The 23,669-nt window shown below is 32.3% G+C and overlaps 3 protein-coding genes across 4 annotated transcripts; 2 read left to right on the plus strand and 1 right to left on the minus strand.

Moving 5' to 3' along the window:
- The first annotated feature begins 202 nt into the window (after nucleotides 1–202).
- Nucleotides 203–14,007, plus strand: LOC111709072 (uncharacterized). 2 transcript variants are annotated; one of them, XM_023482660.1, is made up of 10 exons: nucleotides 203–517; nucleotides 667–757; nucleotides 1,596–1,672; nucleotides 2,218–2,300; nucleotides 2,583–2,659; nucleotides 9,840–9,882; nucleotides 10,192–10,310; nucleotides 12,400–12,491; nucleotides 13,349–13,441; nucleotides 13,737–14,007. In XM_023482660.1, the coding sequence occupies exons 1-10, from the start codon at nucleotides 473–475 to the stop codon at nucleotides 13,887–13,889; spliced, it is 873 nt and encodes a 290-aa protein (XP_023338428.1). In that variant the 5' UTR covers nucleotides 203–472; the 3' UTR covers nucleotides 13,890–14,007. The 2 variants fall into 2 exon arrangements, with proteins under 2 accessions (XP_023338428.1, XP_023338427.1); XM_023482659.1 differs by having other exon boundaries at nucleotides 1,593–1,672; nucleotides 13,737–13,904.
- LOC111709071 (uncharacterized) lies at nucleotides 2,745–5,306 on the minus strand. Its single transcript, XM_023482657.1, has 4 exons — nucleotides 5,199–5,306; nucleotides 3,763–4,538; nucleotides 3,335–3,553; nucleotides 2,745–3,006 (listed from the first exon to the last, which is right to left on the minus strand). Exons 1-4 carry the CDS (start codon nucleotides 5,248–5,250, stop codon nucleotides 2,953–2,955), a joined length of 1,101 nt encoding a protein of 366 aa, XP_023338425.1. The 5' UTR covers nucleotides 5,251–5,306; the 3' UTR covers nucleotides 2,745–2,952.
- On the plus strand, nucleotides 13,956–22,718 carry LOC111709073 (uncharacterized). Its single transcript, XM_023482661.1, has 7 exons — nucleotides 13,956–13,988; nucleotides 14,959–14,991; nucleotides 16,613–16,696; nucleotides 18,081–18,127; nucleotides 20,394–20,507; nucleotides 21,843–21,980; nucleotides 22,544–22,718. The coding sequence occupies exons 1-7, from the start codon at nucleotides 13,956–13,958 to the stop codon at nucleotides 22,701–22,703; spliced, it is 609 nt and encodes a 202-aa protein (XP_023338429.1). The 3' UTR covers nucleotides 22,704–22,718.
- The last annotated feature ends 951 nt before the right edge of the window (nucleotides 22,719–23,669 follow it).

Here is a 23,669-nt window from a genome sequence, read left to right on the forward strand (position 1 = left end):
GTTCATTTTGTTCTCTGTAGTCCCCGTGTTCGTATTCTATTTTTTGTGACTTAACAGTAAGTATTTTTTTTGACTTAACAGTACGTACGTTTTTTTGACTTAACAGTTCGTACTTTTTTTTGACTCAAAATTCTCGCATATGTCACAATTGCTAATTGACAAAATTTCTCAAAAAAAAAATAATTGTAATTTAATAGTAATATTTCTTCTTTGATTCGTAGATTGTGCATTTAGTTCCTAGCTACCCTTTCCTGCTTCTCTAGTTATTTAATGCCGGAAAATCAAAAAAAAATATGTTGAAACAAATTTCTCGGCTTGTTTCAAGTGAAGTTACTCAACTTGCTTTCACTTGTCAAAGTTTATCCTATTATCTTCTGTAAATTAAATAATGTTCTGAAGTTCGTATTTATCTTTTAAAAATCTTTTAAAATAACCATTTTCAAAACCTCCAAATTTTCCTTATTAGATAAAAATGGCTAAAGAAAGAGTTGCGTCAATACCTTCTTTCTCAAAAAAGGTTAGTAATATTAATTTCAATGGATTTTCGGCTACATTATTGAATTAAACAACGAAAAACTTCTGAGTCCATGTCTAATATTGCTAGAAGAAGGTGAAAATGTAAAATTTGAAAGTTAGAACGAAGGGTGCGAAGCGTCCTTATTTCAGGTTGTCCATGCAAAAGAGAAGAAGAAGAAGAGAGCTACTTTTTGTCCAAACAGTTCAAACAAATCTTTACCTAAAACAAGGAATAAAAGCTGTAAGTATTCACCGATTTTTTAAGGATCAGACTTCAATGTTTTAAGGAAAAATTGAATAATCTTTGTAAAAACCGATTTTTTAAATCATCCCTCCAAAATGAACAATCTATGAGGATTTTAAAGACTGAATTTGCGCTCTTGTTAAAAAAAATATTCACCGTAAAAGGTCTGATAGGTCTAAAATAAATTCTAAAAATATTTGGCTGGAATACTTCATTCTTAGCTCAACTACTATGTCTAGCCAAACAACTCCACTTGAATGCGATGAATGGCTTTATTTATATTCAGCCTTGTTCCTTTAAGTCATAAGATTAAGGTTTGCTTGCGTAGTATGTCTGAATAGTGAAGCCTACTAAATCAACAAATTCAGATTTCAGATTGTACCATTTCGAAACTGCAAGCGTAATTTCATGCAAAAATGACAATTGTACCTTAAAAAGCTTTGTATGATAAACTATGAAATAAGTGTCAACTTTTATAATATTGAAAACTGATAAGTTTCAATTGAGGTTCTCTACAAAAGGGACTACTGACTACTACTGAAAAATTAAAGAGAAATACACCGAATTCACACTTTTCTAGCTTTCTCATTATTGATCAAATAAAGTTTTTAAGCCTACCAGTGTGAATCTAGCATGTCCTTTTTTATCTGGAGGGTAACACACGTACAGTCCCTTTAAAGGTTGATTTAATAACCCTTTAACATATAGCCGGCCAAATAGTAATACTTTTAAGTGGCGTAACTGGAATAACACATTTATTTTATTATGAGCTGCGCTTTTTCAGGCCAAATTGTTTCATTTTAGGCCCCATTTTTTATTCATGAACTTTTAGTAGATCAGTGGAGTGGGGTTAGTAAATCAGCTCTAAAGAAGAATAATGATGAGCTTGCCAAAGTTCTCAATAGATATAAGGTAAAAATACCAAATACAATTTATGACTTTTAATTTTTTTTTTCTTCATCTTAAATAATTTATTTAATATTTACTTGTATTTTCATCTTGCTTATATAAATGTTAAGTATTTATTTTATGTAAATTATTTTTTTATTATGTTCTTTTTTAGTTTCTATTAACGTTTTAAACTTTATTTATGTGCCTCTATTAGCATTCTGAAAACGTTTCAACCCCCAAAAGTACGATTTTGAACGTCGAATTTGCGTCTAAACTCAGGATTTACAGATCTTTAAAAAGTTTTATATGTCTCAAATTAATCCTGAAGAATTTGTCCAGAGAACTGCATGCTCAGTTTAACTACCTTACATAGCCGGTCTGTCCCTTTGAATTTTATTTGTGTGTCTCTCTTGCCATTGTCTTATCATTTATTTAGGAACAATCATCAAGCATATTTTTAAAAAATTTTAATAATGGCTTTATGTATTTCTACTTCCTTAGTTAATCTTTCATTGATTTATTTTTCATACTCTTCATAATTTGTTTCTATTATTTCGTCTTTTCAGGGTGGGTTCGCTGAGAAAGAGAAAGAAATATTAAGTTTAAAGAGTGAAATTATGGCTTTAAACCAGGAAAATAATGCTTTAAGGTCAGTAGCCGCAATATAGTTTCAGACATGGAAAACTGTTTTGTCAAAAATTATCTGAGCAGTTTTAAAATAATGATAGATTAATTAAAAATTAAGTTTAATAAGGTGGAAGGGAATTAGCCAGTATATATATTGATATTAGTTTTTTTTTGGATTCACTCAAAGATATGCAGATTCACGAGTTTGGATCCTTGTTGCAAAATATAACCAAAATTTTAAAAACAAAAAGTTTTTTCAATTTATCTTATTTCAATCAGTCAATTAACATGTTTATTTTGTTAGACTACAGATGGACCAATCTGAAGAGTTAAATGGACGCAAGCTTAGAGAACTTAAAAATAATCTGAACAGTGCTCTAGGAATTCATTATTAAAACTTTTTTTAATCTAGGGGTTTAAATTCACCTCTCTCTCTAATATAATCCACTTACTTTTTAGAAATATAAAAATATGCTGCGGAATTTATTTTTCAGTTTTGTCGTTAGTCACATGATGCATCAGTTAAATTCATTATCATGATACGAAGTAAGAGCATAGTAATTTAAACATTGTAATTGCAATCTCTTATATGCAGAGTTATGTGTTTTCTTATCTATGATCCGTTGTCTACTTGTCGGTCTTCATTCTTCAAGCCTTTTTAGCCAGGAAAAATATTAGTTGTGGAATAACTTGTTTAGGTTCAGCCTCATATGACGTCGTCCAGGAGCCTAGAAAATTATTGTAAAATAAAAAATATAAAATATAAAAACACACTTTAAGTAAATCCAAGAAGAAGTGGGAACCTGGTATCTCTTTGCAATCTCAGAATAATGAAAAAAATTTCTTAAGACTAGTTCCAATTTTTATCTCTCTTTTTTTAACCAAAAGTTGAAAAAAAAATCATATAAACTGACTTAGAGTTGGAAAAAAACAGAAGGAATGTTTTCGTAAGAGTTATTAAAAAGAGGTGACAAAGCTTGATAAACACGAGTCCCATTTTATCATATTTAAAGCTTTGGTAATCATGTGTGGGTTAGACTAGTAAGTATCTTATACCTGTGTTGTAACAGCATGGGAAGCGCAACATACTACCGTGAAAGTGGTAGCTAATCTTTCTTCTTGGCGACAGTTTCCAAAAGAACCCGTCTTATCTGGATTTATGCAATCATTTTTCTCCGCTTTGATTTGATTCTCAAGGGTTAAGAAGTTCTCACATTCTGCACCTGCCTCCTCTAAACCTTGGAAACATGAACATGCCCCAGTCTTCAGACAGGCCTGGAAATATTTTAGTATTTGTATTTTTTTGGGAATATTTTGTAGACCAAATTTATTTTTAGTTTTTCTTTGAGATAAAAATGTAATCGATATTTTCGTATTTTTCTCCACTAAGTAACATTAATATATTGAGAATTTTTTATAGTAGGGTTTAGGTAAGTTTCAATTTTCGTGAATCCTGATTTGCAGTGAGTTTTGAAAATGCTTACCCTAAAATCAGCGATGTAGGTAGCCAGGGCAGTTGTGCAACTAGTTACAAGAGTGTCAGAAGTAGCGTTTAGGGAAACATCACATATTGTAGATGCTGTGGTGTTACAGGAGACCAGGGTGTTGTAAGTAGTGTTGGCTGCACCTAAGGCGCTAGAGTTTCCAGCACAAGATGTCCCTTGGTTGGTCGAGGTTCCCAGGGCATCACGAGCAGGGGAAAATGTTGAAAGAGCCTTGGCTTTCTTGTTCTGTGCCAACTTAACCCAGCTTGTGATTCTGTTCAGTTTTTGGGATTGGTAAAAGTAGAGAACAAACTTTTTGGTTTTTGCCAACAAGTCATCGTAACAAGTATCCTGTTTCGAGATGCCAGCATTTTTATAAGTTCCAGTTTTTCTAGTTTTTTTCCCCTTAATCTTTTTAGTGTTTTTGTTCTTTTTTTGTCGTTTCCCTTTGTTGCCTTTTTTACTCCCCTTTTTGTCTCCTCCATTCTTCTTCTGCTTTGTAGATTTCTTTTTGCTTTCCTTCATAGATTTCCTTTTACTTTCCTTCATAGATTTTCTATTACTTTTCTTAACCGTTATTTTTTCTTTTTTCTTTTGATTCTTTTTACTTCTTTTTTTCTTATTATTATCTGGATCTTTATCATTTTTAGAATTTTGTATTTCTTCCTTCTCTTTAAGTTTAGATTGTCTTAATTGTGAAGCCCTCGGAACCCTGTCCAAGTCGTAAGCCAGTTCAACGGCAAGCGATTGATCTTCATTGATTTTCTTGGTTTCCCCTAAGATCAGATTTAAATATTTAGTTTTAAGTCGTAAGTTAATTTCAATTTTAATTTTTATTTCGAATATTTCTTTCTAGAAATGTTATGATTGGAGAAATTTTGCTAACCAAAGAAACTTGCACCGTGCTATAAGATAAGCTAAATTGAACGTTATATTTAATATTTATAGCACGATGATTTCTAGTACGTCAAATTTACCATGAAGTAACCACGAGTTTTAAGTATACAAAAGTATTATAAAATACTGTATATTGATTTTATTTAATGAATTAATATTGAATTTTGAGTAACAATTAATAGTCTAGTACAGGCCATTCGCGTATAACTTGGCAAAGAATAATATGCCAAGTTTAAAAGTAAGTTATGAAACTTTTGTGCATTTATTATCTATGCTCAGATCATGTCCAATTCCATTTAATTGTGCTATAGAGTTATTATCTTACTATAATGCTAAATTAGCTGTAAATTTGATCAATTCTTGAATATCATATTTTATTTAAATGAAATTGAAATTATCTTATGTTTGATTTCGGCTTTTTCAAAAAGTTTGTTATATTTAAAAGTAACAGTTCAATTCATCAAGAAAAGTGCATTTATTGTAATAAAAAATTACAAGTAGAAAATATTACATCAGAAGCAAGTAGAGCAATAGTATACCTAAAGTAGAGAAGACAGCGCAGGAAATACAAAACAGAATGATAATCTTCATAGCTATTCTTGAACTGATAACTGTTGTAGGATCTACAGACTATAAATACAAGAAACCTAGAAAGTTCCACTTGATGGAAGACAATTATTGGATTCTAATTACCCAATTATCCTGCCAACTGTCAAGCTACATGCGTCATCTTCATTTCTTTTTTTTTTTGACGAGCCACCAAATTGCGTTCTAACAAAAGTAGTTTTTTTACTTAAGTGCATAACTTACTCATACTCTTTTTTTTCTTTCAAAATAAATAGAATATTATTTGAAAATATAAATCGTTTTGTAAAGTCTTTATTTAGCATGAACTGATTTTATTTCCACAAAACTGTATAGTATAGTGGGAGTATATTTTGGTGTGTGGTTGTAGGACGTTCTAAAAGCATGATTTGATAGTATAGTGGGGGTATATTTGTTTTAAGACTGTATAGTATAGTGGGGATATTTTGGTGTGTGGTTGTAGGACGTTCTAAAAGCATGATTTGATTTGATTTGATAGTATAGTGGGGGTATATTTGTATAGTATACTGGAGTATATGTGTAAAGTATAGTGGGAGTATATTTGTTTTAAAACTGTATAGTATAGTGGGAGTATATTTGTTTTAAAACTGTACAGTATAGTGGGGGTATATTTGTTTTAAAACTGTATAGTATAGTGGGGGTATATTTGTTTTAAAATCCAAATAACCAAATAACTTTTTCGTTATTGTAAATTCTGTGGATAATTGAGAAAGCTATTTGATTTTTTATTAAGTTAAAACCTAATTTACTATTAAAAAAGAACCTGCTTGAACATCTTATTCTTTTGAAATTTCTTATTTAATTTGTGTACTAAAGGGATTGTCAACGTAATTTGAAGCGACCACTTACAGAATTACATGTTAGATCTGCTATGGTACTCTTAAAATTTGTTTCCAAGTAAAGATTATGAATTTTTGTAAATTTCCATCGCGTTTTTTTTTAAATACTTGCGGATTTATGGAGCAGCGACACGGAAAAAGGTTTACAAAAACTTTTCATTATTTGTGTTTTTTTTCTTTTTTAAAAGTTTGATTTGAGCCCATTTAGTGTTTGACAGTAGACACCTGTTAAAAACTAAAAAATAAATCAAAACTATTACATTTCTGTAAAATAGGATAATGTACGTTTCTTTTGTTAGTTTTGGAAGTTTACAGTATAGAGTGATAATAAACGCTAATCCTATTGTACATGTCGTTTACACTGTACTCCACGTCCAAAGGTCAATCTGTATATAACTGTATTCGGGAAAATAATCTTTCTTTATTCTTCAAAATGATGAAGGAACTGTGGTAAAGTGAATCCGTATGCAAATATAACTTAACATTCAAATACAATGGGGTATATTTGTTTTAAAACTGAATAGTATAGTGGGGGTATATTTGTTTTAAAACTGTACAGTATAGTGGGGGTATATTTGTTTTAAAACTGTATAGTATAGTGGGGGTATATTTGTTTTAAAACTGTATAGTATAGTGNTATGTAAGCGAACTGCATGAGGGGGGGGGGAATGTAAAGTCCTCAATTTGTAATCACAGTCACCCAAACGTGTTATGCGGCATGCGCGCTCCTCAATTTGTAATCTCCACCACCTCAATATGTAATCAGAACTAAAAATGTTAACTTTAAATCGTTTATTTTTTAGAGATAAAACCAAATTGACGCTTTTAATGGCCCTATGGTGTACAACTGTACAATATTGTTAAAGCCTTCTTTATTGCTCTTCAGTTTCAAAAATAAATCTAAAAATATGCCACATAAAGTGCTAAAAATAAAATAACGTTTTTAAATCTCAAGTTTCGCTTTAAAAATGTTAGTGGCATTTTCCTCATAATGTTATTGTTAAAGTCCTTATATTTCACAAAAAAAATAACTTAAATTATGTTAGTTTAAAATCTATGAGTCATATGCAAGTATACTGGGGAGCAATGCACCTGACTCCCCCTGCTTTCAGAGAATTGCCATTTTCCCTTTTTAAAGCATAACAGTTAGGTATCTTTAATTCATTTAACCCATAATGAGTACTTTAATTTCACTAGTGGGCGGGATTAGACTGATTTTTTAAATTTTCTGTTTTTTCTTTGCATGCAGTTAGTTCTGTTGTAGACGTTGAACCTGAGTATACTTACTTGTATACTTGGAGAGTAGTTGATGTAGCCCCCGCTAGGGGCATTTAGCAACATCTTTTCCACACAGTCTTCTTCTGGAGATCCTGTCATATTCTCAGTTCATCAGTTCATCTCAGAAGAAGATAAATATTGGTCTAGATTTCTTTTAAATATCTTGATATTTTGAGACTCTCTAATTGTGCTGGGTAACTGGTTCCAATCATCAATGACTCTTTGGGTAAAGAAGTTACTTCTGATGGTGGTGTTGCTTCTCTGTTTAGTCAGCCTGGTTCTGTCATCTNTGGATTCTGTCCTCGCACAATCTGGTAAACTGGATGTGTCTTCATGTGTAAATACACTTCCAAAGTACTGATTCAGAATCTCTACCATTTCCTCCTTCAGGTTAGTTACCTCACCATCCGGTTTACTTAAAGGTCCAATACCAGTTCTATTCTTCAGTTTATTCTTCAAGTATCCATTAAAACACTTTTTGTTGTTGGTTTTCATTTTAGAAAGTTTTTTCTCATATTGTTTTTTCAGTCTTTTGACCTCACTCTTCACATGCTTTTCTAGATCCTTGTATTCTTCATATTTCCTCAGCTCCCCAGAGACTCTGTATTCTTTCCAAACTCTCCTTTTTTTTCTGATACTTTTTAAAAGATCTCTACTCATCCATGAAGGATGAGAGTTTGATTTCATCTTAACTCTAGGTACATATTTTTCAGTCAAATCATTCAATATAATACAAAAGAATTTCCAGGCTTCTTCAGTAGATAGATTGTACAGATCCTCTTTCCAGTTAATTGCATTTAGTCCTTCACTTAGGCAAATGCAAAAATCTAAACACTTGGTTTTTTGAAAATATCTTTTTAATGGAGATAGATATTACTTAGGGTGGGGTGAGGTAATTTTTAGTAAACGGACAGCCCAAACCTTTCCTTTAAATTGGCAGACTGGGTCTAAGATTCGGCTCAATTAAACTATGCCCTGTTTCTCAGTTTTTGTTGACCAAGTCAATCTGAAAGCCAATTGAAAATATAATTTAAGCCAATACACATGCCCTGAAACCCCGATAGATGTCGAATACTGTGTTAATAGTGCATTAAATAAAATTTCAGAAAACAAGATTTTATGGTGATTACAAATTGAGGTGGTGGAGATTACAAATTGAGGTGGTGGAGATTACAAATTGAGGAGCGTGCATGCCGCAAAAGACGTTTGGGTGGCTGTGAATACAAATTGAAGACTTCTGAACTCCCCCCCCTCACTGCATATTTGTTGTGTGTACTGCAGATCAGGACATAAACTCCTAGTAGTCGAGTAAACCCTCTTTATGGTTCCTGGTAGGTATATAACGATCAGCCCGCCCTCCTGGTTTTTACCCTTTTGAAAACCTTGAGAAAGTTGAATTAAAGTCTTTAGTTCAAGTGGAGTGTCACAATAATTGATAAACAACTCCTTTCAAGGGATAATTCACTTATTTGATAAGAAACCGAAATATCATGAATTTTGTCAAGGATTCGAGTTTGAAGTTCTTTTCTGGAGAAATGACTCTGTTTAGGGAAAACATTTTTTGTGATTGTGTTATATTTGAAATCATTATGCAAAAATTAATCATAAAATATTTTGTCAATTACATCTCTTTTTTAAATTGCGATAGTTCAGTTATGAAACATAAGAACATGTTCTGGGTTGCTCGGAATAAAACAGGGATTAGGGTTATAACTTAAAATTTTTTTAAAAGACTAAAGACAATTTTTAAGTTTGATAGTCGATGTCGTACGATGCTTCCAATCAGAGTAAAACTTTGCCGACATGCCCTTAAATGCAAAATTCAAATTCGTGAAACTGTAACTTAAATTTCAATATACATAACAACTTCCTATAAAACAAACAACAGCATGAACTAGTCGTTTTAAAGATCCAAATCCTAGTTTAAATTGTTTCCAACTTTATGCCAACTATAGCAGCCCTCATTAATCTTCATCTTTTATCTATTTATTTATATTTGTTTTTAAGTTAAAGATGTAATGCTTAGTTTGACAACTATTAGACAGATGTGCGTCATGAGAGGGTAATAAATAATCTGAGCAAATATATATTTTCATTTTTCAAACTCTTAATTGACTAGTCGTCTAAAATAATTATTTACTGCGCCGTTGTTGAAATTAAGATCAAGGGGAGGAAAACCTAAAATGAAGAGAATTTATCTTTAAATTAAAAGTGCCCATAATGGATATCGATATTAATCGATCGGGATAATGATTATCCACAACAAAATTCCTAACTCAGACATAATAATTAGTAAATAATGACAGCAAATTTTTTTGAACGTGATGGATTTCTATCAGTAATATGTTATTGGAAAAAAGATGAAGTAATAGAATTTCGTTTTTTCATTAATACCATAAAAATTAAAATTTTAAGATTTTAATGATTTTAATTAAAACTTAATAATGCATTAACCAGACAACCTTTTCAGTCTCCAGGATAATGTATCTAAATCAATTAGGTAATCATTCTTTTTAGTAAATTTATTTGCATAATTTTCATAAACTTTTCTTTTCATAATTTGTTGAGAAAAATTCAATCTTTTTGAGTACAATACTTTGCATTTTGAATGGTATATGATATATCTGAAATTAGTAACGATGTACAAAATTAATAAGAGAGCCCCCCCCCCCCCAAGCAAAATTGTATTCCTCTAAACAAAGATGAGGGGTGGTAAGATGGGGACTGAATAAGGATAAAATACAAATGACCGAATTACAAATGCCCGTGTATGTTCGTTCTTTTGTTTATTTAATTCCTTGTTGTTTAGTATAACAAACAGCAGTTTACGTGCATCCCAGGCATCCAGGGCATCCTCTTCATCTTCCAGGATATCTGCTCCATTATCTTTTACATCTAGGATATCAGGACCTCCATTACAGGAGACAGGTAATATCTGTTTCATTATCCTTTACCTCCAGGATGATCATGACCTCCATTACAGGATACAGGTAAGAAATATTCCAGAACATCTGCTCCATTTTCTAGTACATCTAGGATATCAGGACCTCCAATATAGGATATAGTTGAAATACCTTCTTGAATATCTGCCCCATTATCCTTTACATCTTGGATATCAGGATCTGCATTACAGGATACTGGTAAAGTATATTCTGGAATATCTGCTCCATTATCTAGTATCCAGGATATCAGGACCTCCATTACAGGAAACTGTAAAGACGACCAGAAACTTTAAAAATATGATGATCCCAAGTTAAAATTCAGTCTTCTGCCTTAAATATAGTAATTTAATATGGCTTACTTAATGATTTGTTGAAGAACGAAATAAGTTCACAGTTAAAAAGGAATCATGAGTATTGAGTATAATGAAGCAGATAGTATAAATTCACCACAGTCGTCTCTGAAGTCTCATCCGTTGTAACCCTTTCTAATGTCTATTCCTACTTGAATTAATCATCTTTGATACCTGTTAAATCAGACTGAAATGAAATCCAATCATTAATAGGGGAATTAAAAAGTATAAAAGGATTAAATGGGCAAATGGTACGTATCTGATTTTAAAGTAAAAATATTTGCAAATTGAGCAAATTTTCTAAAAATTTAAAACTAAAATGTTTTCTCTACGCAGTCAAATAACTCCAGATGTTAAAAACGCTTACTTACGTTACACACTACAGGCAACAGAGTTACGTAAACTTTCACATATTGCAAAAACTCGTTTTTTAACTAAAAATAAACATTATACGGTTGTTAGCAGTAGATGAACTTTTAAAAGGAAACCTTATTGGGAATATCAGTTTTTTATCTCAAGATTAACAAACCTAGCTTTGTCGCTACTGATTCCCGCAAAAAAATTCTTCAAAATTATGTTTTTCTTGTATGGAATGTAAATTTGATTAAAAGGCTAGAAATCTTCCCGTAGATTTCTAAGGGATAAATGTAATTTTTGGTTCGTTCAATAAAGAATAAAAACATAATTTTAACCCTTTTCTAAGGGATAAATATAATTTTTTGGTTCGTTCAATATAGAATAAAAACATAGTTTTAACCCCTTAGTTGTACAGTGGTCGGCGTTTATATGAATACAATGACTTCTCGATCTGAGTTTGAATTTATAACTAGTTTTTTTTTAAATCTATATATAAATTTGGCTTTTCCGTCTGTTTGTTTGTTTGTTTGTATCCAATAAACGTCAAAACGGCTGAACCGATCTGGCCCAATTTTTTTGTGGGACATCACGTGACCACAGGGAAGGTTTATGAATGATAAAAAAAAAATTTCGTTTAAAGGTTTTTAATTTTGTAAAAAAAATTAAATTCTTGAAAATCCGCGAATTTTTTTTAAAAATCCGCAAAATATTTTTCTTCTTTGTTTCAAAATGTTAACAAAAAGAACATGTTAACACAATTTAAATAGAAGATGGGCGCGAAGCGCTTTGAATTTCTAGTTACAAATAAATAAGTAAAAAAATTGACAGCTACTCTCAGTTTCCATCTTTATATATATATGCAATATCTATGCCGGTTGAAAGCTTGGCAGTAATTCAAAATTGAAATCGAAAGTCGTTTTTATTGTACTAGAAATTCAAGGCGCTTCGCGCCCTTCTTTCTAGCCTTAGAGGGCGCTTCGCGCCCATCTTCTAAATTAATTGTAAACATGTTCTCTTTGTGTACATCGTAAAACTAAACAAAAATAATTCGCGGATTTTTACAAAAAATTTCGCGGATTTTCAAAATTTTAAAAAATTTAATGACGATCAAATTTTGATAGAGACAAATATTTGAAATTTTGATGATTCATAAACCTTCCCTGGGCTCCCTAGATGTCCCACAAAAAATTTGGGCCCGATCGGTTCAGCCGTTTTGACGTTTATTGGATACAAACAAACAAACAAACAAACAAACAGACAAGCCAAATTTATATATAGATTGATATATCCGACGAAAACTGTTGTCAGAAATTCAAAAGCTCACTAAGTCCAGTTTTTTAGTCATTATTAAAAATGTTCTGTTTTCAGGCAAAGCTAATGGTTTGTCAAATATACGATTCCGGGATGCTTCGTATCTTGTTCCGCACAATTCACCGCCTAAAAATCTTCCACAGAATAAGGTATTATTTTTTACAATTTATTAATTTATGAAGTTTTATCAATGGGTACAGATAATACGGAAAAATTCTAGTTTTATCATTTCTATCCTGATATAAGGTATTATAACCAGCAGTTTAATCCGATAGATAACTTGCACCTTATCAAATAAAAATATCAAGGTTTTGGACACAAAGAAATTGAGTCTCTGATACAAACTCGAGATTTCTAATTTCTATGTTTTTGCGCTCTGATTGCCATTGACCGAGCCCTTGACATGTTGATTAACAATCACATCAGACTTGGGTCATTAATCAACTCGCACCTCAATTTCCGCCTTTATTTTAGAAGGGGGGGGGCCTTGATTTCCTCAGAATGATGGTTGACATTTTATTTACATATGTGTTTCATAATTAGATTTTTTGATCAAACATAATTGTAAGTTTGAATACGACATTGGATTGGAAAGGTAAAGGGTTTGGGAAATCAGAGTGTGTGGCAAAGACTCAAGTCCTTTACCTTAAACTGATTTCCAAACTAATGGTATGAACATCAGACAGAACTAATCCTTTCTTCTGTGGTCCTACGGATTATTCTAGTTCTTTCAGATCTTCTTGGTGTCTCTTAAAGTTTGCTGAAAGATGACAAAAATAGGAGACAGCTTTTTTCACGGGAAGAAAATCAATTAAAATAAATAGACTTAAACTCCAAGTCCTTTTTCCTTGATAATTAATACTTTTATCAAAACTTTTTCTGTCTCAAAAACTCGTTTATTTTTTAATAAAATTCAGCGATACAAACCTTTAGTAATAACTTTTTGGCTACAAACATGATCTTTTAATAGTAAAAAGTTCATCGTTTAAATAAATCTATTGTCTAGGTATCTCCTATGGTCGCAGGACACGCTATCTCTCGCCCTCGTATTCAGCTTGCTAGGATGGATATGAGAGAAGCTTATATTCAAGCTACACAGGTTCAAACAAATACTAATTATTTTTCAGGGGTGTAAATTTTTAACAATTTTTGATGATTTTAGGTAAAAATATAAAATAAAATGTTTTTTCATTCTTTTTGATATTATTAACGTTAAAGTTAATTTATTCCCTGTAAAAACCATTTATTATCTCTAATTCAGCATAAAATAACTTCTCTGGGAAGAAAAAATATTTTCAAATGGTGGGGGGGGGAATGATTTTTCGAGTTAAAAGACACCCCTGGTTTTTAAAAACTGAATCTAGCATTAAAACTCAAGACTTAGCTTTTTCCAGGAGAATGTTGAACCAGTCGAAGCAGAACAGGAACAAGAAGCAATAGAGCAGGAAGAGGCACCAGAAATCATGGTGATTATGATCCCCCCACACACACACACACACACACTCTTAGCAAAGTCATTCCACCTTTTTAATCACCAAAAAATTTGAAATCGTTTTGTTCTATAATAGTGTCCAAAATGCAAATGTAGTTCCTATCACATTTGATACATAAAAATGACGCCTGATGGAATATTCTCACAAATAAAGGTGCAACTAGTTTAGCCTTTCTACCCTAGCTCCCTAAAAAATCTTTCTGTATTCTCCCTTGTTTGAGATTTATTGTCCTAACAGGACCTGTTGGACATGTTTGAACAATTTACCGTTCATAGATTTTCTCAGTAGTGCCCTTTTTCTACTTAATGTCTTCTTTTATCTTTTATATTCTCTATTTCCAATGGTTCTACTTTATTTTCTGAGAGTTGCAAAATTAAATCAAGTCTAACTCAATTCTAAGAATTGGTTGTAAGATTTATGGCATTCAGTCCAGGTTAAGATATATATAGGACAAGTTTTCCTCTCTTGCATAGTTCTGGGCAAAGGTTTGTAACAAATGGAAGTTTTGAAAATTAAAGTGACAGTTAAATTTTGAACTGGAAGAATACATTGAATTTTAACTTGTTAACTAAATGGAATGTTAGATTATTTGATAAAAATTAAAATTACATTAGGGCCCTCTCTGTTACGTTATTGTTACAAACCATAAATGAACGAATTAAAAAAAGTAATCTCAAGCCCATCCCTCCTCCTGCATAAGTTATTTTCCATCTTAAGATATATCTCACAAGGTTCTTCAAAAAGAATAATTATAAGCTGCATATTAAAAGAATTATTAATTTTCTTTCATCTCTATGCACTGCTTTAATCTAAAGTTCTGTGCAATCCTAAGTTGAGGTTATGCCCTGCACTAACTGGACAAGATATTCTAAACCAAAGCTTTTTATTTAATGAGTTAATCCTTTAAAATTTCAAAATTCAAACTTATAAATTTAGGTGTTTAACTTTTTAAAGAAAAGTATAAAAAACTTGTAGGGAATATTCACCTGTGTGAAAATTTACAACATTTTGTTGAGTCTTTTTTCTTATGCAACTAAAATTGCGTCTTCAATTTGCATATTTGTTACATTTAATGATTTGAAAAATCTGAATCCCATAATTTAACTAACCGGTAGTATTGCAGGAAGGAGAAAAGGATGCAAACAATAAAAGTTTGGTGAGCTTTACACTAACCTTCTTTTAAACTCTTCTTTCCAATATTTTTTTGCTATTCTTTCAAGGGTATATATTTTGAAGAGTTAGGTGATTTATCTAGGAATAATGATTTTTTAAGAAAATATATACCCTTGTAAATCTTTCTTTTTTAGTTATGCTTAGAATGTATCAGCTGTTACTGTTAAATATTAATTTTTATTTAGTTTACTTTGCTCTTCTGGTTTATCTCTTTACTGCTTTTTCCAAGTTGAACTTTTTTAGATTTTTTCACTAAAAATTATGGAGATATGTATGTGCCAATAATCTTAAATATTGTAAGCAACCAATAATTGTTCAAGCTGGAAACAATAGCACATATATCAATAATATGGGACTAAAACTTGAAATCTGGCATGATAGGATGTAATATGATATTAGTTGATAAAACATCTTTAAAAGAAAAGTAAAAATTCTGCAGATCTAATTCACGGTAGTCATTACAGGTTTGGAAGTTGGAGAACAGAACAACCTTAAGAGTATTCTAAGTTGATTTTGTTTTTATTTGTCTTGTAAAATGGAATTTAAATGTTAATAAGTTTTGATAATAGATATTTATTAGAATTAGCTACTTTGATTGACTTCTACTGGGTATAGAATAAAGTCCAAGTTTTGAACTTTAGTATGAGAAAGCACTTACTTCAATGTCCTCCGCTATATTTTTTAACATTATAAGATTAATTGCTGAATCCGTTAAAAAATTTTAACTTGCATTTTTAGATCTCCATTGGTCTCCATTGGCTTTTGATCATTAGCGAATATTTTAGTGATCTATTTGGAAAGGGTATAACTTGTTAAGAGTACTGAACAGGGGCGGATACAGGATTTGAGTGAGGGTGGTACTAGATCTATTTAGGAACAAAAAATAATCCATATTTAGGAACAAAATATGTGCTGCAGGTGAAAAATTTTTTTTAAGATAGATATTTTTCCTGTTTTGCACTAGGTTTTCTTTCCCTTAAGTGCTATTGAGAAGCTATTTTGAAATTTCAGGGGGGGGGGGGGCTACACCTTCCCCGGAATCCGTCAGTGTGGTGTGAAGGTCCTGCCACCCCCCCCCCTGTATCTGCCCCTGGTACTGAAGATAACAGCTTTCTAAATGGATCAGCAATACTTAAGTTCTAACCTTTGGCAATATTAATATGTTATTGGTCTTCTAATCTAATTCTCATCAGTGTTACGTATTTTTCCAAATGCATTTTCCTTAGGGCAACTTACTTAGTGGCAACTTTTCTAATTTGAAATTTCCCAGCGGCAACTTCCAAAGGTTAGGGTAGGCCTTTTAAGACCTGCAGGCTGCAATAGGGGGCCAGAACAGACTTGGGAAGTTAACGATAGGTAAATTGCACATTTGTGAAGTTGCCACTTGGGAAAATAAAAATACTCTTGGGAAGTTCCTGCTTGGGAAAATACCTTTGGGAAAGTACCTAACATCTTCTCATCTGTGATAAGGAGTCAACTGACTGTACTGTTAACATAGTTAGGGAATAGTTGTTTTTTCTTCTCTTTCAACATTACAGATTTGCATGCCAGCTTTTAGATTTTACCCACTACCTGTAGGCAAGTTTTAGCAATTGTTTTTCCAGCATGGAGGAGAATTCTATCTGATCAAGAGATTACCTGGTATTCTTCCATACTTTGCAGATACTGGTGTCTCCTCAGAACTTAAGGAAAAGTCTGATATGAAGTTAGATATTTGTTCAAAAACAATTATAGGAAAAATTAAACAATTTTATGTAATTTACCACCACACTGCACCAATGGCAAGTTTAAGGGGGGGGGAAAGTGTGGCATTTTAAATTTTTTTTATTTTCATGGATGTAACAACGACAAATTCACAGGTGATGACCAACAAATTAGGGCACACAATCCAACTCTTTCGGCCCTGCTGACTTAATATTTAAAATCTGTTTTGAGTATAAAAGTTACAAACATGTATAAGAACTGTACAATAAATTGATATATATATATTTTGTGGCCAGAATATTTATATTTCTGGAAGTGTGTTCTGGCATCTTTTCTCCCTAGCATTATTAACCGTCTGGTGAATACAAATATTTGGAAGTCTTACAAGTTCTATTTACTCAATATAAAAAATGATATGATTTATGTCTTAATAGAGATCTTTTGAACCATACAATGTCTAGACTAATGCAAGTAACATGGGTTTATAATATCCCCTTTGTGGGAAATCATTTTTAGAGTTTTCCTTTTCCAATAGCCTTGTGTAATTTTTTTAGGAGGGGATTTTTTTTGCAATTCAAACCTATTTTGCATGCTAAAAAAGGATTTATATCAAACGTTGATGTTGGTCTAATTTTTTATAAGAAGTAATAAATCATAAACACAGTATTATAAATTAATGTAAATATTTAATTTGTTTAATATATTCACTACTTTTGTTCTTCAGACTTGCTCACTAAAAGCTACAAGCTTTTTACCCTTTTGCACCCGAAACCTCCATGTTTTAATATATGTTCATTCCCCCCCCCTTGATAGAATCCTGTTAATGTATCTGGTCCTATGTCAAAACAATGTTCCGTACTTTCCCAAAGGCATTTTCCCAAGCAGCAACTTCCCAAGGGTATTTTCCCTAGTGGCAACTTCCCAAGCGGCAACTTTTGAAGTCTGCCCTAGCCACAACACTCGGCCCCCATTGCATCCTGCTGTGCCTCAGAGGTCTTAGCCTAAACTTTGGGAAGTTGCCGCTTGGGAAATTGCACTTTTTGGGAAGTTGTCACTTGGGTAATTGATACTTGGGAAGTCACCCTTGGGAAAATGCATCCTAACACCTTCAAAACTACGTCTAACTGTATAAATTGTACTTTGTACTTGCAGTTTCAAATTTTTTTTTTAAGTACCGTGTGGGGTGAATAGACATGTGTATTTTTAATTTTAGTATTTAAATGATGTCCATTTAGATAAAGAAAAGAAGTGTTTACCAAAAATATTGATTGCAACAGAAACCCTTTTATCTCATTTCCTAAGGGGTGTCATAAATTCCTAAATTTTGAGCACTGGGCTAACAGCCAAATATCGGATGTTAAATTACAGGCGCAGATAGCGCACATACTGAAGGATACTACTGAACCAGAGAATAGGTAATCTAGAGTTTAAAGCTTATGAATAAATAGATGATAGATTTAAAATATGCAAAAGATAATAAAGAAGCAGTGAAAGGTCAGGATATCTGACAAGCTAAATGCTTCAACCAATAAAACAGCCGACTCACCATCTAACAGAAGTCTAACTATTCACTATCCAGGCCTAGTTTAATTAAATCCCAATTTAAAATTATCATTTTTCAAAATTATAAACATTGATATCCAATTAACACTTGACCAGACGAGGCTTTTAAGAGCACCTGTGTAAATTGGGCATTGTCATCTTTGCATCGAGGGTCAATTGAAATTTCTCTTAATGTCCCTCAGAGAAAACCAAGAGAATTACTAGGACGGTTTTCAGATAAAAAGCGCAGATGTTTACTCTAACATTACTCAGATAACATTTTTAAATGGTACACTTTGGTTATCATATTGAAATAGCAACTAAATTTGAATGACGTCATATGGTTTTTTTATTACTTAACCCTATTCCTGCTGGGGGGGGGGTCAATTTGACCCCTCCCCCCTCTATTTTTTTTACAGAACTCGAAAAAGTATTGGTCTGAGGCTGTTAAAATTTTCTGACTTTTCCTACATACCCAAAACCCTCCCTTTAGGCCTAAAACCGGGCTTTAATACTAACTGCCTGAGTCCTCAGACACACTGCCTGAATGACTGCTTTTTCCTGTAACAAACTAAATCTTTGTTTTGACCCACTTCCACTTGTCAGATTTTGATAAAATTTTGCTTTTTGAAAAGATTTTGACATGAGGAAACGAATTGCACAAGTTTTGCAAAAAAAAGTTGCAAATTTTTTGCAAACAACCTGTCAAACGGAAATTTGCACATCTTAGTTTTTCTTGATTAAAAATAAGGTTATTTAAAATTTTGCAAAATTTTTTGCATATTTGAAATAACATGATCAAGGGATTTTCAAAAATGTATAATTTTCATTTTTTGGAAAAAAAAATTTTTGCAAAAATTTATACTTTAACTGGATTTTGCGATAAAAAATTCAATTTTTGCAAATTTGCAAATTTTTTTGCAGATTCTAAAAGTACAGCACAAGAACTTTCCAATGATACATCATTTGTCATATTTGGACATCAAACATGGGATTTAGAGGAGGAGGGGGTCAAATTGACACCTCCCCCAGCATATCCTGGTTTTCAAGTACCCCAGCAGAGATAGGGTTAACCTGGAAACTAAATTGCAAAATAAGAATATATAGCTTTGTCATGGATCAAACTGAATTTTGTTTTAGTTACTTTAAATCCGGGATAGTTTAGCATTTTCCACCAAAATATTCTGAAATATTCTGTAATTTTCTGAAAATTTTGATAAAATTCACCAAAATAAGTAATTGAATACTGGATAAAATAGATTTAATGTCTGGGCTGCTATAAAACGTGGGAATTTTTTAATTTTGAAAAAGAATATTTTTATTGATTACACAATATTAGGTGGTGTTGTATGAGGTTTTAAAGGAATTGTATTGTTATTTCAAAGGATCCTGTACTTAAAGAGGCAATGCAGGATTTACAACAATACTCTTCTGATCAAAATGTAGGAGAGATAGTAGCTTTTTTGTTTGAAATGTGTTCAATTCTTATAATATCTCCCCATTGTTTCTGCATACAGAAATCCGCAAGTTACTTTACAGACCTTTGAAAATAATTAATTAATTAAGAGAAATGTGGATAGCTCATACATTCTTTACAAGACCAGGCTTTCAAGATTATTATTGTGAATATATAGGATATACCACTCTTTATTCGGAAAGGCACTGAAAATTTGGCAGAAGTCCAAGGAATAAATTACAAGATAGAGCAAGAGCCTGTTTTAGCCGCGCGCTCAGCCCCTTGCCTTTTCTAGCCGCGGTGCTTAGCCCCCTAGTCTGTCCTAGCTGCAGCGCTCGGCCCAGTCAGTTTCCTAAAATATATACAAATCTCTCTTCTTATTATTCAACGCTGCAAGTGCACGCAACTTCATTTGGCAACTGCCTAGATATTTTCTTCAAAGATAGATTATAATCGGTTGGATTAATTTAGTGAAAATATCTAGGTTCTATGATGAATGGATATGTATTGTATATCTAGGATAAGGTTCTATGATGAAAGAATATGTATTTTATATCTAGGATAAGGTTCTATGATGAATGGTTAAGTATTGTATTTAAAGGATAAGGTTCTATGTTGAATGGATAAGTATTGTATATCCAGGATAAGGTTCTATGATGAATGGATAAGTATTGTATATCTAGGATAAGGTTCTATGATGAATGGTCAGATAAGTATGAGGAGGATCTGGTCCTGGTTGGAAACTACAGTGGACACACTAAATGCGTGGAAGCGTTCCTCTCTCTTCAGTTGAACAGGTTCGTTTTTAAAATAGAAAAACAATTAAATCTTAATAATTTTTACAATTTTTTACAATTTAGCATTATTTGACGTTTCATGATTAAGCTTAATAAAATTATGTGTGTATTTGCTTGCGAACCAGAATTTGTGAAGTAAAACAAGGAAACCCGAAAAATTTGCGCGTAAAAGCAATGATTTTGAATGCTGTTAGAGACCTTATTTAAAAGGACGTGGATGTATGTGGCGTGAGGAATGTGTATATTATGTATATATTGGATCTAGCGTGTGGAATGTGACTACTATGTAGGAGTGTAAAAATACTAGATCTAGCGTGTGAAATGTGACTGCTATGTGTTTAGGAGTGTGAATACATTGGATCTAGCGTGTGGAATGTGTCTACTATGTGGTTAGGAGTGTGAATATATTGGATCTAGCGTGTGGAATTTGTCTACTATGTGTTTAGGAGTGTGAATATATAGGATGTAACGTGTAGAATGTGTCTACTGGGTAGGGGTGTAAATATACTAGATGTAGCGTTTGGAATGTGTATACTATGTGTTTAGGAGTGTGAATATATAGGATCTAGCGTGTAGAATGTGTCTACTAGGTAGGAGTGTAAATATACTAGATATAGCGTGTGAAATGTGTCTACTAAGTGTTTAGGAGTGTATATATACTGTATCTTGCGTGTGAAGTATGTTTTCTATGTGTAAATATACTGGACTCAGTGTGTGGAATGTGTTAAGGAGTGTCAATATACTGTAGTTAGCGTGTGGAATGTGTTGGAGTGTCAATATACTGTAGTTAGCGTGTGGAATGTGTTGGAGTGTCAATATACTGTAGTTAGCGTGTGGAATGCGTTTAGAAGTGTGAATATCCTAGATTTAGCGTGTGGAATGTGTTCAGGTGTGTAAATATACTGTAGTTGATGTGTGGAAAGTGTTAAGTAGTGTCAATATACTGTATTTAGCACGTGGAATGTGTTAAGGAGTGTGAATATACTGTAGTTAGCGTGTGGAATGTATTATGGAGTGTCACTATACTTCAGTTAGCATGTGGAAAGTGTTTCGGAGTGTCAATATACTGTAGTTAGAATTGGAAATGTATTAAACAGTGTCAATATACTGTAGTTAGCGTGTGGAATGTGTTCAGAAGTGTCAATATACTGTAGTTAGCGTGTGGAATGTGTTAAGTGTCAATATACTCTATTTAGCGTGTGGAATGTGTTTAGGAGTGTGAATATCTTGGATTAAGCTTATGGAATGCGTTTAAGTGTGAATATCATGGATTAAGCGTGTGGAATGTGTTTAGGAGTGTGAATATCCTGGACTAAGTGTATGAAATGTGTTAAGGAGTGTGACTATCCTGGATCTGGCGTGTGGAACAGGTCTACTAGGAGGGGAAGTGATAAAGCATGGTTATGTAAACCTAGATGGTCTAGATGCTTCGCTGCAGATGTTGGGTCAAGCCAGGAAGAAAACTATTTTCAAGTTAGTAATCTTCAAATCATTTTTTTTATAATATTAATTCATTTACAAATCATTTAACATACCTACATACTTTCTTTTATGTGCGGTGTACAATAAAGTATGTATTTTGTTTTACAGTTTTTATGTTTAGTGTACAGACTTTTTTGTACACTGAATAGTATATCAAGTTTTGTTTGTTATGCACAATTTACAGTGTATTATGGCAGTCTTGATATCCCAAACCCATGGGGCATGGCTATAGGATTACATATCATCAATTTATTGATTGAATATATACACTGTATAGTACATACTGTATACGTTACAGTACATAATTAAAACTGTACATACTTTACAGTAAATTATATACATTGTACAATATATTATGTACACTTTTATTTTGCACACTTCACAGTTTATTATGTACACTGTACAGAATACATGTACATTCCTGCCCTTCTGTGACGACGTGTACGACGTAGTGATGAATTCAAACTGTAATTTGCTTTTTTTGAAATATACACTACAGTAAGGTTTATACTGTAAACAATTTATTATGTACACTTTACAATATATATGTACAGGGATCATATCTACGCCCAAGTGAACGGTCTGGGCTCTCTGCCCCTCTGTGACGATGTGTACGATGTCGTGATGAGCTCCAACGGTTTTGCTCCGGGTCAAATTTATCCAGAATCAATAGAGGAGATACTCAGGAACCAACCATTACAATTCTTCAGATAAAAATATCTATCATATGTGTACCATCAAAGTTGATAGAAATGTTAAGAAATCTATCCAGATTCAAATTTATTTAACAACACAAAGGTGATCGTACACAGGGTGTCCCACGAAACATGACAGTAGCAAGACAAAGTCAAAGCCGTCTTTGATCCCTGAAACGGTTTGCGGCATTTATTCGTAAACCTAATTTTATAAGTAAAGATTTTAGAGATAATTTGTATTGCCATTTCCTAAATCTTTATATATTACCGGAGATATCAAGAATTTTGGTTTTATTAATAAAATTGAAATCTGAACTAACCTCTTAATATCTTCGGTAATATTAACAGCACAAAAAGTAAATGCCAGGCTTAGGAGAATTTGTGAATTATTGTTTCAAGAAATAAACATGTGAAAGTAGGTTGACGACTGAATGTCACAAATTAATTTAAATTTCAAAAATGACTTTCAATTCGTATTGCTACTGTCATGGTTCGCGGGACACCCTGTAATTGATCTCAATCCGTCAATTTTGAAGAAAGAAGAAAGAAGAAAAAATCATGGTTTGAAAAGCTCCTACACTTAATATGTACAATAATTTTTGATAGATCCTTTTTCATTTATTAATTATCGGAAATCAAATATCATTTTAAGTCAGGATATTATTATTCATTTTTAGTCACAAGATCCATTATATTCATCCTGTAGTGGAGATATTCACCCTGTAGTAGATATATTCACCCTGTAGTGGAGATATTCACCCTGTAGTGGAGATATTCACCCTGTAGTAGAGATATTCACCCTGTAGTGGAGATATTCACCCTGTAGTAGATATATTTACCCTGTAGTAGATATATTCACCCTGTAGTAGATATATTCACCCTGTAGTAGGGATATTCACCCTGTAGTAGATATATTCACCCTGTAGTGTAGATATTCACCCTGTACACTCATTCATTTGACAAAAAAATGGCTTGTTGTAAACAT

This window comes from Eurytemora carolleeae, unplaced genomic scaffold (assembly GCF_000591075.1).
Source record: "Eurytemora carolleeae unplaced genomic scaffold, Eaff_2.0 scaffold925, whole genome shotgun sequence".
In the NCBI taxonomy this organism is placed as follows: Eukaryota; Metazoa; Arthropoda; class Copepoda; order Calanoida; family Temoridae; genus Eurytemora; species Eurytemora carolleeae.

Bases quoted from the DNA above. Each gene is read 5' to 3' on its own strand.
- LOC111709072 (XM_023482659.1), top strand. From the start codon at position 473: ATGGCTAAAGAAAGAGTTGCGTCAATACCTTCTTTCTCAAAAAAG. The intron at 518-666 runs GTTAGTAATATT...TCCTTATTTCAG, and splicing joins TACCTTCTTTCTCAAAAAAG to GTTGTCCATGCAAAAGAGAA. The intron at 1,673-2,217 runs GTAAAAATACCA...TCGTCTTTTCAG, and splicing joins AAGTTCTCAATAGATATAAG to GGTGGGTTCGCTGAGAAAGA.
- LOC111709071 (XM_023482657.1), bottom strand. From the start codon at position 5,250: ATGAAGATTATCATTCTGTTTTGTATTTCCTGCGCTGTCTTCTCTACT. The intron at 4,539-5,198 runs GTATACTATTGC...ATCTGATCTTAG, and splicing joins CGCTGTCTTCTCTACTTTAG to GGGAAACCAAGAAAATCAAT. The intron at 3,007-3,334 runs GTATAAGATACT...ATAATTTTCTAG, and splicing joins CCCATGCTGTTACAACACAG to GCTCCTGGACGACGTCATAT.
- LOC111709073 (XM_023482661.1), top strand. From the start codon at position 13,956: ATGACGCCTGATGGAATATTCTCACAAATAAAG. The intron at 18,128-20,393 runs GTAATCTAGAGT...TTGTATATCTAG, and splicing joins ACTACTGAACCAGAGAATAG to GATAAGGTTCTATGATGAAT. The intron at 20,508-21,842 runs GTTCGTTTTTAA...AAATGTGTTAAG, and splicing joins CTCTCTCTTCAGTTGAACAG to GAGTGTGACTATCCTGGATC.